Genomic DNA, 14,271 nt, shown 5'->3' on the forward strand with positions numbered 1-14,271 from the left:
GGGAAAAGACGCCACAAATGTCAGGGAAGACGGGGAGGTGCTGCCGTTAAGCTCAAGCTCCTGGTGTTATCAAACAAGGAGGTCCATCCTTGTTTGGTTTTTCCTACTCGTGATGTGGATTATAAACGTTTTATCACCTGGCGTTCCTCAGATCCTGTACGCACTTGGAATATACCCTTTGTTCTGCCTACCTTTGATCAGCGGCCCCGGCACCCCTCGCCTTGTCTTCGCCGTGGCAGTGTGTGTGCGTGCCTTCTCCGCTCGCTGTGTCAGACCTCACAGTCGACTGATGTTCCGGTGCGGGTAAGGATGGCTTTGATCAATGCGAGATCAATGGTAAATAAAGCTTTTATTTTATTCTCAAGGACTTCTTCACTTCACGTGCCTTTAGACTTCCTATTTGTCACTGAAACGTGGCTTACTACTGGGGATTTGAGCCCATTTTCGGGAAGTACTACCTGCTAACTGCAAATATTTCAATTCCCCGCGAGCTGCGAGAGGGGGTGGAGGGCTGGCCTCTATTTTCAAAGACAATTTCTCATGTCGGCTTTTAACGATGGAGGCGTATAACAGTTTTGAGTTACGACTCCTGGTTCTGGGTTCTGTCAGTCCCTTGGTGATTACGTTGGTATATCGACCCCCGAAACCTCAAAGACTTTCTCTCTGAATTTTCTGACTTTGTAAGTGGCATTTTGCCTAATTTTTATAGGTTTTTAATTCTTGGGGATTTTAATGTGCATGTGTGTTGCCCATCCAACCCTCTGGCGAAGGATTTCATTAGGCTTATTGACTCTTTTGATTTAGTCCAACTGGTGAAAGACCCTACTCATACACAGGGTCATACACTCGATCTCGTGTTGGCTCATGGTTTTTCTGTGCTGGACATTGAGTTGGGTGATTACAGCTTCTCGCATCATAAACCTATATTATTTACTGCTCCTGTGACGTCATCCGCTGTCAAATCCTACAAACCCGCCTGTTTGACTCGGAGACTGTCCTCTTCCACCAGTGCTACTTTCTCATCAATGTTCAAGGAGTCTTCTCAATCCTTGCTCTCCTTCCCAGCCGATCAAAGTGCGGAAGAGCTCCTGGGTTGTATTAATGATGTCTGCACTAACATCTTGGACTCGGTAGCTCCTCTAAGGCTTAAACTCCATAAACCGAAGTCTATGCCTTGGTTAAATGATACCACTTGCGCTCTTAGACAAGCTCGCAGAACGGCTGAAAGATGATGGAAGAAAGACAAGCTCCAGATCTCATATTAAATGTTAAAGGACTCCCTATCTCAGTATCTGAAAGCACTCAGATCGGCTAAGTCTATATACTTATCTGATTTTATTGTACTTTCAATAATATAAATGCTGCTGTGAATCCACCTCTTTATAATTATCCTTAGTCAACAGATGTGTGAAAGCTTCTGTCAATTCTTTGTTGATAAGATAAGAAAAATTAGACAAAATATTAGTCCAACATCCTATGATCCTGCTGTGTGTTCAAACTGTATTGGTATTTTTAGCCATTTCAATTTGGTTTCCTTTCCGTTTTTACAGGAGATTGTTAAACAACTTATGCCTATGGGGTCTCCATGTGATGTCATCCCTTCCACATTTTCTTAAGCAAGTTTTTGATGTGATTGAGCCCACTCTTCTAGTTTTTATCAGTAGGTGCCTGGAATCAGGAATTGTACCTGACTGTTTGAAACATGCTACTGTTAAACCCCTTATATAGATTACAGATGGTTCAAAATGCAGCTGCGAGACTTTTAACGGGTGTCTGTAAACATGAGCATATAACTCCTGTTTTAGTGTCTTTATATTGGCTTCCTGTCCGTTCAAGAATTGATTTTAAAATGCTCTTGCTTGTATTTAAATCCTTAAATGGCCAAGCCCCTGCCTACCTCTCCAACTTTTTGTGTGAACACCGTCCAGAAAGAGCTCTTAGGTCCACCAACCAGAGTTTATTAACAGTTCCTAACTCGAAGCTAAAATTTAGGGGTGATCGAGCGTTCACCATAGCCACACCTAAACTTTGGAACAGCTTACCGACTTCTATCAGAACTGCTCCAACACTAGTTAAAAACGCATCTTTTCTCTCTAGCCTACAACTTGTGATGCTCTCTGTTGATTGTTATTTTATGTCTTTTGGGTATATATTATTATGTTTTATTGTGGGTTTTATTGTATTTAAAAAGTTCTTGCGAACACATTGTACAGCACATTTTTGTTTTAGAAAACTTCCAAATGTAAAAGCAGATATGACGTTTTTGACTATCTGGGGCTTACTGCAACAGTTAGAGACGTTTATATTTCATAACTTACAGAAATCATATTTCACTTTAATTCTTCTGAAAATCTTTTAAACTGTGGTATTAGGACAACATAATTAACTGTACAGTCATGTGATATATGATTTGTCTGTTTCAGTGCTATTTAAAGACTTATATTAATATTTCTACCCCACTACATCTAGGGGGCGCTAATTTTCAACTCTAATGTTTTGAGGCCTTGTTTTGCTATTTTAAGTAACATAAATGCTGAAGTGATGGTTATCTATGAAAAGTTCAGATTCTAAGTTGTGAAACTTAGTATGTGTCATCAGGACCATGCCCTGAAGGTACTTGAAGTTTGGGACTAGTTTTTTGGTGATATAGCGCCCCCCCCTTTGGACCCGCCGGCAGGTCTATAGAGTTTAAGGGGTCTGCTGAATTCCGATGGTTTCATGTTCTCAGTAGTCAGTAGAGTGCAACAGTCTGGTTCTGGAAGTAAAAATTCCATTTACATTCTCCATAGGGGAATTGAGTTTTTAACTTATAAACCATTTTAAAGACAGATCTATCGTGAGTGCCGAGCTTGTTATGCTTCTGTTAAAGCCATCAGTCCACGTTAATTCAACTGTTTTGTTGCGCAATTCCTGGTGGAAAAACTACACTGCCCAGAATTCTGAAGAGACATCCACCAATCAGAGAATTACATCAAAAGAGCTCTGCAGCTGTGCCCACTCCCATGATGCACTGTGAATGATGCAGTCAAGTCTCAAACTACTTATTCACACCGATCAGCCACAACATTAAAACCACCTACCTAATATTGTGTAGATCCCCCTTGTGTCACCAAAACAGCGCCAACCCGCATCTCAGAATAGTATTCTGAGATGATATTCTTCTCACCAGTTGTACACTTCTTGTACAGAGTGGTTATCAGAGTTACCGTAGACTTTGTCAGTTCAAACCAGTCTGGCCATTCTCTGTTGACCTCTCTCATCAACAAGGTGTTTCTATCCACAGAACTGACACTCACTGGATGTTTTTTGTTTTTGGCACCATTCTGAGTAAATTCTAGAGACTGTTGTGTGTGAAAATCCCAGAAATACTCAAACCAGCCCATCTGGCACCAACAATCATGCCCACATCTCAATCTCAAAAATGTGATCTCAAATCACTGAGATCACATTTTTTCCCCATTCTGATGGTTGATGTGAACATTAACTGAAGCTCCTGACCCATATCTGCATGATTTTATGCACTGCACTGCTGCCACACGATTGGCTGATTAGATAATCTCATGGATGACTGTTGGTGGCAGATGGGCTGGTTTGAGTATTTCTGTAACTGCTGATCTCCTGGGATTTTCACAGTGAGCAGCAGTTCTGTGGATGGAAACACCTTGTTGATGAGAGAGGTCAACAGAGAATGGCCAGACTGGTTTGAACTGACAAAGTCTACAGTAACTCGGAAAACCACTCTGTACAAATGAATGCTATTATGAGATGTGGGTTGGCGCTGTTTTGTCAGCACGAGGGGGACCTACACAATATTAGACAGGTGCTTTTAATGTTGTGACTGATTGGTGTATTTGTATATATCTGATTATTTTTCAATACAATTTAAAATGTATTGTTTCTATACTTAAAATCGACAACTTTAAATCAATAGTTTTATATTTTTCCATAATTTATTCAATTACATAATTCGCAATGCTTCATGGGATTGTAGTTCATTCCTTGATTAAAGATGTTAAGTACACAGTCTTGTATCTTAGTTTTTTTTTTTTTTTTTGTCTGACTTTCAATTTATTTTATTTTTTTGCTTTAAATCAAAGTTTGTAATATCATGATTCACCTCGGAGCTGGTTGTTTTGGTTCATAACTCTTATGAAATCTCTATGGAAAAAATGAATGGGAACAATACTTCTGGAACCAAGATGTTCGCCAAAAGTGTGTGGGAGCGATTTTAAATGTAGTCTGGGATGTATTTTTGACATTGTGTATTTTTGTTGATGGTTATTGACAATGAGTTCATCCATGTCCATGTTGACATCTGTGTAATTTGTCGAGCTTCTACCAAGTGACAGATGACTTTACACAAATACTGGAGTTTGATTTGGACGTCAACAACAAAAGATATTGGAAGTGTTTTCTCCTTAAAAACATAATTTATTTTTCTGTACTAACTATGCACCTTTATGTGTGTATTTGTATTTTATTATTTCAATTTTACTTTGTTTTTGCCCTACTGTCCGTGACTCTTATCAGAACAGACTTGATGCCCAACAGTAGAGAAGCACTGCTGTAAAATATACATTCACACTGAAATATTTGTGTCTGTCTCATCTTTTCTCAGAGATGCTACGAAATAATCCAGCTAAATGAATCCGATAGCAGAGACATGAACTATGAGATATGAGAACCTGTCTGGAGTCTTACTGTCTGTGGACATCTGCTGACCTTTGACCTCCCAACATCCAGTAAACAATCAGCAGTTGTACAAAACTTTTAGAAATGTCATTTTTAACCACTGTTTTTTAGTTAGAGAAACCAATGAAAAGGGTTCAAAGGGTCAGTCGTGTGTATCTGAACACAAGGCTTGTGGTGATACTACAATCTGGTGCTGTTTACATCTCAAAAAATCTGAACATCAGTACATTGTTACTCTGTATGTTTGTTGTTGCTTTCATGTTTAGTCATTTTTGTAGATGTTGTACATATTTTATCGTTGCACTACTGCACAATTGTTGTTTACTGAATCTTGAGCCCTGATGATAATGTGCAGATGTTTCATGTGTTTTTAGACACTTATTGTGATCTCATGCCATGATGCAGTGCTGTTATGACTGATGTTACAGTAATACTTCAATATACACTCACTGAGCACTTTTTTATGAACACTGTGGTCCTTATAAAGTGCCTGACGTGGTCTTCTGCTGTTGTAGCCCATTCGCCTCAAGGTTCGACATGTGCATTCTGAGATGATATTCTTCTCAACACAATTGTACAGAGTGGTTATCTGAGTTACCGTAGACTTTGTCAGTTCAAACCAGTCTGGCCATTCTCTGTTGACCTCTCTCATCAACAAGGTGTTTCTATCCACAGAACTGCCGCTCACTGGATGTTTTTTGTTTTTGGCAACATTCAGAGTAAATTCTAGAGACTGTTGTGTGTGAAAATCCCAGAAATACTCAAACCAGCCCATCTGGCACCAACAATCATGCTATGCTCCAAATCACTTTTTTCCCATTCTGATGGTTGTGAACATTAACTGAAGCTCCTGACCCGTATCTGCTTGCTTTTATACATTACACTGCTACCACACAATTGGCTGATTAGATAATCAAATGAATAAGTAGATGTGCAGGTGTACAGTGAGTGTATCATCTCATGAAATTCATGTAAGCTCCAATGCAAAAACATAGCCACATTTTAAAATAAAGGAACTTTCCAGATGTACTTGAAAATGGATTAATTGAAAGTATGTTTTTAAGATTGGTGACATTGTTTGAGAATATTTTTGTAAAAGGGCTCCATCAGTTTCTTTATCATTCTCACCTGTATGATGTGCATTCTCAGGAGAATCTTTGTATTTTTGAGGGAATTAGATTATCATCAATGTAAACTACTATGTAAATAAATTATTTTGAAGAAGTGGTGAAACATCATTTTTTTCAAGCCTTTCAAGGCTACTGTAATGGATGAATCTCACGAAACCTGTAAAGAACATATTTTCAGTACCATTAAGATTATTTACATGACACATTTTTTTATATTATTGGAAAGTATTTATACATGTTAGAAAGTATTGTTGTACTACCTACATGCTGATTTAAATAAACATTGTATTATGTTTTTTTTAATTTTTTTTAGGGTCTGGATGCATTAGAGTGAAGGGGAAAATGTGCTTGATTGTCATGAAAATAATGTCACAATCTGAACAGTCTTTAAATGTAAATATATAAATGTATATAGGGCTGTCTTTAACACGATAATTTGGTGTGATATGTCAGCAGGGGTCAGTTAGCGCGACTCCAGCTGTACAGACAACACCTCCGTCAAACCAACGAGAACAACATTCAGCTCAGACTTCAACAGATGATCAGACAGCTGGAGCGAACACAACAGAATGCAGGATCTCGAGAAGTGTTTTTTAAAAGTTTCAAACTACTCGTTTTGACACATCGTTCAATAAACGCAACGCTGATGACTGGAAACACTGAAAACTAGTGAGATGCGAGTCGTGACGCAGACAGTTTTTATTATTATTGATGATGATAACTTGATAACACATATAAAAAGTGCATAGAAATAAATTCAACTTACAACAAAAATTTAATTAAAAATAATAGATTTCAAATTTATGCCAGGGGCAACATTAATAACGAAAGCTGCAATATTAATTAAAATTAAAGTGAAGAAGTGCCTCATGTTGTTTTTGCTATTTTATTTCTAATACTGTGCCTAACATCATTCATAGCGTTAGCCAATTTGTCCACACGAATGTGTTATTTCCCAAGTAAGATAAAAAGAGGAAAGAATACTTTAACAATCAATGGCATCTTGTACAAAAAATAACATATCATACAATTCAATTTGTATCAAAGGTCTTAGAAAGTTAGAGACATTCTTGAGTATACACACTGGATGGATTACAGATTCTTTAGTAATGTCATAAAATTCACACACATTTTCAATATCCAAATTAAAATGTTAAAATAACTGCTTAACAGGTGAAATTCTGTGCTGTATTTTAAAGGATACTTCTCTAACTTTATTATTTATAAATCATTTATTTCTTATTAAAAACTGATGACCAAAATACTGTTGAACAAGGCACATAATTCCTCTTAATCTTTGTGTTTGATTGTGCTAACTCCTTTTGTGTTCCCGGTCAAAAATGGCCGACCCACTGGATTTGCTAATTAGTCACTTGTATTGCTTATATTATCCCAAATTATTGCATTCGATCGTTTTGTCAACTTCTAATGTCTTCTTTTCTTTTTATAAAAAGTGTGTTATCATCAGTCAATTGGCTTAGCTTCATGTTTTTGCCAAATACCGAGATTCCCTGAAACACTGAATGCTTAATTTGTGGCAATCACTTGTGTAACTAATAAAAAAGAAAAGGTGATATCGGGCACCCTTGCCTTATCCCACGGCCAATGTCAAATCTCTGACAGGTAACATGGGACAAATGTACGGAACTATTACATCTGTTATAAAGTGTTTTAACAAAAACTCCCTCAAAAATAAAAGAATGTTCAATGGTATCAAGGGCATTATAAAAATCAATAAATAATACAAAGCTTTCATCTGAAATAAGATTTCTGTAGTCAAATGTAATATTATTACCAATGAAACAACCCTTAATAAAGCCAGATTGTTCTTTATCAATTATTGTTTAAACCCTTTTAAAGTCTTTTTACAAATATTAGTGCGTAAATCTTGGCTTCATTGTTTAATAAACTTATTGGTCTCCAATTCTCAATATATAACTTATCTTTGTTAGGTTTTGGTATAAGTATAATTATTCCGACTTTCAATGAGACGGAATAATCAATGGATTCTTTAAAGACAAAGTAAAAGATTAGTGCAAAAGTTTTATAAAACTCCCGTCAGTCTGTCATTACCGGGAGACTTGTTGTCTTTAAGACAGTTTATGCCTGTTATAAAGTGAAAGATAGAACTTATCTTATTGATATTGTCTGACAGATTCCTAATAAAGTTTTCTGAGCTAAAACTGAGCTACAAAGTTGGATACATTTTAGGATTCTCATTAGGAATGCTGTTTATTATAAATTATTCTTACAGAGGCTATTTCCCTATTTCTGTTTTCTAAGCTGAAGGATTCAACTATTTTTTTTTACTATTTTAAAATCTATTTCCACCTCGACCTAACAAAGGCACCTTTAGCTTTCTCTTCGTGAATTCGATTTAGTTGGTTTTGCAATGTCGTTAGTTTTAGTAAGTCATTGTTAGAAATATTTTGATTACTTTTGCGTGCAACAGAAATTATTTCACTAATTATCTAGTTTTCATTCTCCTTTTTCTTTTTTGAAACGAGTTTTCCACAGTAGATTCCAGTTCCCTTTCTTCAAATTTCATTTGCTTCTAATAATTCCCATGAATCTGCATAATAGATGCTTGTTGCCAATATTTATCAATTTTGCAAAATTCATTGCAGCTCAATAAACAGCTATTACATTTCCAGTAGCATCTGTTGCATCTACTCGATTGACTAGAAATATGAATGTTAATCATTACGGTTTATGGTCAGTTAAAATGGATGGTCACATAATCGATGTAGCCAAAGTGAGACGTATAGCTCCAAAAGTGACGCACGAGTACATAAAGACTAACTATTAAAAATAGTTCGGACAGATGTAAGCCAATGACAGGGTTATGTTCAATGATATGGAAATAAAACAAACAATATTTAAACTTTTATAGACACTTTTTGTATTGGCTAAAGTCTTTACTTGTCTGTTGCCACAATATATATGTTGTCATGTATTTGAATTATCTGAATTAAAATATGAATCATATAATCATATTTTTATATTTAAATTATTTATTCATTATTGATTTGGGGGCCTTGCTTAATAAATATTGGTAAGCGATTCATTCGCTGAATTGATTGATTGTCTGAATGAATCGCTTACCAATATTTACTGAGAAAGCCCCCAAATGTAATTAATTTCATTAAAATTTGTAATGGATTGATAGCCCTAATATATATATATATATATATATATTTATATATCACTCTATTTTATTTTTTTATGTGAAAGTCTGTGAAATATAACCTGATATTATATATATATATATATATATATATATATATATATATATATATATTTATTTATTTTATTAATTATGTTTGATTGTGGTAAAATATCTGTGCAGTGATTTTATATTCTTAGGTATCTTCCAGACAAAAAAACATACACAAATAAATGTATGTGCCACAAATATTTTAATAAATAGTCAATAAATAATGTATCACATACATGTTAATAAATAACTCCCCAAAGATAATAAATAGATTCAATAATTAACATAAAAATATCCACCATGGAGTTATACAGACATCAAAACACACAAAGTGTAGCTTAAAATGGGTGTTTCCACAGCAGTGTATCAGAGTTGACGTGCATGTACAGTCATGTGATCTTGATTACTGATGAAGAAATGTAAGTAGTGAATGACATCACTTCCTGTAGTCTCTGGAGGTGATGTACCTGAGCGCTCTGTTGACGGTGATGACACGCACATGGAAGCCCCTCAGCGTCTTACACAGCGACAGACGATCGTCGAACGATGAGCCGCGCCACACCACCCACTGCACACAAAAAACACTTCAGTACATCCATTTATACAGCTGGATTACAAGATTGTAAAACAATAGTGTATTATTAAATACAATTTGTGCTATTTATACAGAACTCACCTCAGGCAGCACACGCTCAGCTGACATTTTTGTACAGCTTGGTTCCAAACACTTGAAAATCAAACACAATTATGTGTTATAACACCATGTTTTCACCATACAATGACATTCTGTACAGGGCAATGTGCAATCACTTATTTTCTAGGAGTTAAATGTTCAGAATGGCTTACTAGATGAATACTGTATACACTGTATAAAGGTAGAAAATGAAGCACAAATGTAGTAGATCGTACAGGTACTCTATGTATATAAAAAATTTATACTGTGCACAGGATACATACTATTTACTGAAGAGTAATGTGGAAGTATGTTGTTGTGAACATAGTCATTCAGATGAATGCCATGTTATTTAAAACCCTAACGTTTCTAGAAATATATTTAGCTTCTCACATTCAAGAGATTGTGTGTGGCCGTTATAACAGGGCTGAGATCTGATTCAGTGTGTTTGTAGGCGTCTGTATGAACATATGATTTCAACATGATGTCATAATAGTGCAGATCATCTCTGATGCTCTTCAGACACGCCGTCTGTGAAATAAGAACACAGAACAATGATTACACAGACTGAATGAACAACTGATCCAGTTAACAGCACAAAAAAGAAATGAATCATTCAAAAATCAATACTTACCGCACTGAATGAAGAGTTTCGTTGGTTTGAGCAGGTCATATTCTGAAATGAGAAGACAACAATTACAGCATTAATGATGGCGTTTAAAACTATAGTGACACCCTAGATAAAGAACAGTAGTAAATGAAACTGCAAGTAATAACTGTAGAGCGAAATACACAAATGCCATAAACATTTGAAATTTCTTTAGTCATAGTGCCCCTAATGGTTATTTTTTTGAAAAGTGCTTTAACCTTGTGTGACCCCGCGTCCACATACATGGACGTTGTATTTTGGCTTCACTATAGGCAACGCATAATTTAAACTGACTGAATACTGTTCACAAGACTCTAGACTGTGATTTAAGTGTTAAACTTCTGCCGCACCGAATCACGTGACACAACAACATGACGTCGGTTTCCTTGAAGCGCTTCTACGGATGCAGCGCCAACAAAAGTGCCTCTGGTAAGAAACCTCTTTACGTTTATTCACTGAAACCTGTTTGGTTGTAAAAAGGAGAGTCTCTATTTTAGTTTGATATGCATTATTTCACACGTCAGTGCCCTGATAAACACAATGTCCATATATGTGCACCATATTCCCTCAAAAGTTTTGAATAACTTTCAACATTAACACATCTGTGGGTCATTTCATTCATTTTAATATAATGTTGTTAAATTATATTTTGTTATCTCTGTGCAATACGGTTCTATTCATTAACATTAATAAATACATTCCTATATTTACTGTATATTATTTACTGTATATTTTCACATTGAGAATAAATGTGTTCATGCAAAAGCTGAATAATGTTGCTTTCAGAGGCTTTATATGGAGTTAGGATGAAAATAAGATGCATTTCAAACTGTTCTGAGATCAGTGCAGACAGACAGCACACTGGAGGTTAAGTCATTCACTAAATAGGGAGCAAGGGAGCATCCTATAGTTCAGTTTCAGGCTGCAGATGATGTTTGGATCACTCAACATGTTTGACAGACATGTGACAATGATAATCAGTACATAGATTCAGAATTTATAATGTATCATTTTATTTTAACATGGTTGACAGTGATTGGATGATGCTGGACGTTACTTTGAATCAGAATTAATTATGCTAATTTCTGATGTAATGTCTGTAACGTCTCAAAAACATGAATTATCAACACTCCTTGTTTCATTTTTAGGAAAACTGTTTGCTCCAGATTTTATGTATTTTTTATTTTTTTTTGCATGTTTATTAGGTGCTACTAGTTCCAAATCAAAAAGGGAAATGAAAAATGCACACAGCAGTCACACTGAGATCTCAGGAGGTTAAGGGCTATGGAAACTAACATTTTTATAAATTATGAAGTATGAATGTTGACCAGTAGGTGAAGCTGTAATCAATGTAAACGAGTATTGTGGTGATAATATGTACAAACTTTTGAATCAATACATTAAAAGAGTTATCCAGCAACTTCATTAAAGGAATATTGCAGGTTCAATACAAGTGAAGTTCAATCGACAGTATTTGTGACATAATATTGATTGCCACAAAAATTAATTTCGACTCGTCCCTCCTTTTATTTATAAAAGCACAAATGTGTGTTCCAGTTCCGGTCAATCTGTAAACATTAAAATACTCACTGTTTCAAAAGTATAGACACAAGACATAAACAATATGTGTGTTAACATGATTTTACTGTCATAAAATCACTTACTAACCGCATCTGTGGAAAGATATAGACAATTTCATTAAAGGAATATTTCATGTCAAAATATTCTTTTAAAGTCTTTTTGGAAATAGTGGCAAAATCTATTTGGAGACTTTTGCGCGGCTTCATCTGTGTATGGCTTCCACAATCCGATGATCGAGATACGACCTCATATTCTTTCTGGAGACCTTGCTGTCAATTCTAGATCATCTGGTTCAACAGTTATAAGCTAAAATCAGCCTGGTCTCAGAGAATCACCTATATTTTTGCAAAATGACTTTAATGTGGCTCATTTCCTGGTGAAATGCACACTATAGTCACTACAACAACAATAACTTTTATTGACTTTCACACACATCACGAGTAAAACGGCAGATTATCAGTACATAAACACTTACTTTACGTTCTGTTCCACACATGATGCTATCTTATGACATCTAAACACTTTTACTATAGCACATGACTCATTTTAATGTTTGCATGACATAATCATCTACTATAGCACGTTTGAGAGAACATTTAACTCACTTTTAGCGCCACACAGTGGACATTTCACATTCCGTCAGTGTTTGGGCCTCTATTAACTGTGGTAAAACAGTACCAGTATGACAGTGATGTAAATACTCACAGCAGGTGTGTTGGGTTGACAGATCGCTGCAGTTTCAGTGTGTGGAATCATTTGTGCTGTTTGTTCAGTGCAGTTAAAACCTGCAAACAAATCCTGTTTCATCTTCCCCTCCTGAATCAACACAAATCACAACATCAATACTTTAACACTTCATAAGAACAGTCATTTATAAATCATTAAAAAATATTCCAGGTTCAAAACAAGTTAATCTCAATCAACAGCATTTGTGTCATAATGTTGAATACCACAAAAATGTATCTGACTTGTTCCTCAATTATTCTCTCTCTATATAAATATTTATAAAAATGATTTGATAAAATGGCTTAAATGGTTTACCAGTGATACCTCATCATAATGAAGTTGTAAAATTGTCTATAACTTTCCACAGATGCGGTTAGTAAGTGATTTTATGACAGTAAAATCATGTTAACACACATATTGTTTATGTCTTGTGTCTATACTTTTGAAACAGTGAGTATTTTAATGTTTACAGATTGACCGGAACTGGAACACACATTTGTGCTTTTATAAATAAAAGGAGGGACGAGTCGAAATTAATTTTGTGCTGATCAACATTATGCCACAAATGCTGTCGACTGAACTTCACTTGTATTGAACATGAAATAGTTTGATCAGAGATCAGTTATTAATGCACGTTCAAATAATAATATATGGATTTTTCCTGTGATATAGTGATATATAATCTATGAATCAGAGTAATGTCATTTATTAATAGTTGAAATGCATGAATTAACTGACTGTTGTAAATACTGCTAATAATTGTACCTTCTCCATGATGTGTGAGAGGTTGTCGAGCAGAGATCTGGCACCCTCGCTGCACGTGGCACACTCTTGTGTGTTTAATGGCACTGGTGTGCCCGTCACAAGAGACACAACTACACAAAACACAACACCTGTGACACACAACACAACAAAGACAACAAACAAAAACATTATTGTTTAGAATAATACACATTCTAATGTAATAACACTGGAGGGGGTAATTCAACACTTTATTACACGTCTCTCTGGAATACTTGATTGTGATTGGGCAACTGAGGCATTCTGCAGTCAGATCTTTGTGTTTAATGTCACTAAACTACAATTAACTGTTGTCTCAAGCATTTTTGATTATTTTGTCTCTCGTCTCACTCTCTTTTCACATCATAACATAATTTCATGTCCATTTATTGATTTAATTGATCATTTGTGAAGTATTTGTGTAATAGGCCGAATAATGTGCCATCACCTGACTGACTGATTGTAAATATTCTTCTAAATGTTCATTACAGGTTCAGTAATAACAATAATCCATGAAAAGCAACAAAACTTTGTATTGACCAATAAAACCTTCATGCTCATCCACATCATAAATCATGTATGAACATTAAACCATACTGAACTTTACATTTACCCTGGCTTCTAATGTTTGCTACTAATTACACTTTACAAGCCTGTTTGTTAACGTTAGTTAATATGAACTAACAATGAACGATATGTTTTTCATTTGAACATATACTAATAATTTAAAAAAAAATGAAAATCTGTATACATTAACATTAGTCTATGCAATATGATTTAACATGACCTAAAAAATGAACAATTGCATTTATATGAATTAGCA

At 35.3% G+C, this 14,271-nt stretch overlaps 3 protein-coding genes across 6 annotated transcripts in view; 1 reads left to right on the top strand and 2 right to left on the bottom strand.

Moving 5' to 3' along the window:
* Positions 1 to 6,040, top strand: part of LOC127421944 (uncharacterized) — a 63,345-nt gene extending 57,305 nt beyond the window's left edge. For all 3 annotated transcript variants that reach the window (XM_051665183.1, XM_051665185.1, XM_051665184.1), the window contains one exon: positions 4,619 to 6,040. In XM_051665183.1, coding sequence (XP_051521143.1) covers positions 4,619 to 4,647 — 29 coding nt within the window. In that variant the 3' untranslated portion in view covers positions 4,648 to 6,040. The remainder of the gene's footprint in view (positions 1 to 4,618) is intronic.
* The window catches only part of si:dkey-77f5.3 (uncharacterized protein LOC326903 homolog), a 341,053-nt gene that overhangs the window by 30,139 nt on the left and 296,643 nt on the right, over positions 1 to 14,271 (bottom strand). The gene's annotated exons all lie outside the window — the stretch shown is intronic.
* il12a (interleukin 12a) lies at positions 9,424 to 13,828 on the bottom strand. The gene is made up of 7 exons (XM_051664919.1): positions 13,819 to 13,828; positions 13,434 to 13,561; positions 12,648 to 12,758; positions 10,347 to 10,388; positions 10,106 to 10,243; positions 9,716 to 9,766; positions 9,424 to 9,607 (listed from the first exon to the last, which is right to left on the bottom strand). The coding sequence occupies exons 1-7, from the start codon at positions 13,826 to 13,828 to the stop codon at positions 9,476 to 9,478; spliced, it is 612 nt and encodes a 203-aa protein (XP_051520879.1). The 3' UTR covers positions 9,424 to 9,475.

The sequence above is a fragment of the Myxocyprinus asiaticus genome, chromosome 31 (assembly GCF_019703515.2).
Source record: "Myxocyprinus asiaticus isolate MX2 ecotype Aquarium Trade chromosome 31, UBuf_Myxa_2, whole genome shotgun sequence".
Classification (NCBI taxonomy): Eukaryota; Metazoa; Chordata; class Actinopteri; order Cypriniformes; family Catostomidae; genus Myxocyprinus; species Myxocyprinus asiaticus.

Excerpts from the sequence above, each read along its gene's own strand:
- il12a (XM_051664919.1), bottom strand. Across the intron at positions 10,389-12,647 it reads GTCAACCCAACACACCTGCT|AATATGACCTGCTCAAACCA; the intron begins GTGAGTATTTAC and ends TTCTCATTTCAG. Across the intron at positions 10,244-10,346 it reads GAAACTCTTCATTCAGTGCG|ACGGCGTGTCTGAAGAGCAT; the intron begins GTAAGTATTGAT and ends CTTATTTCACAG.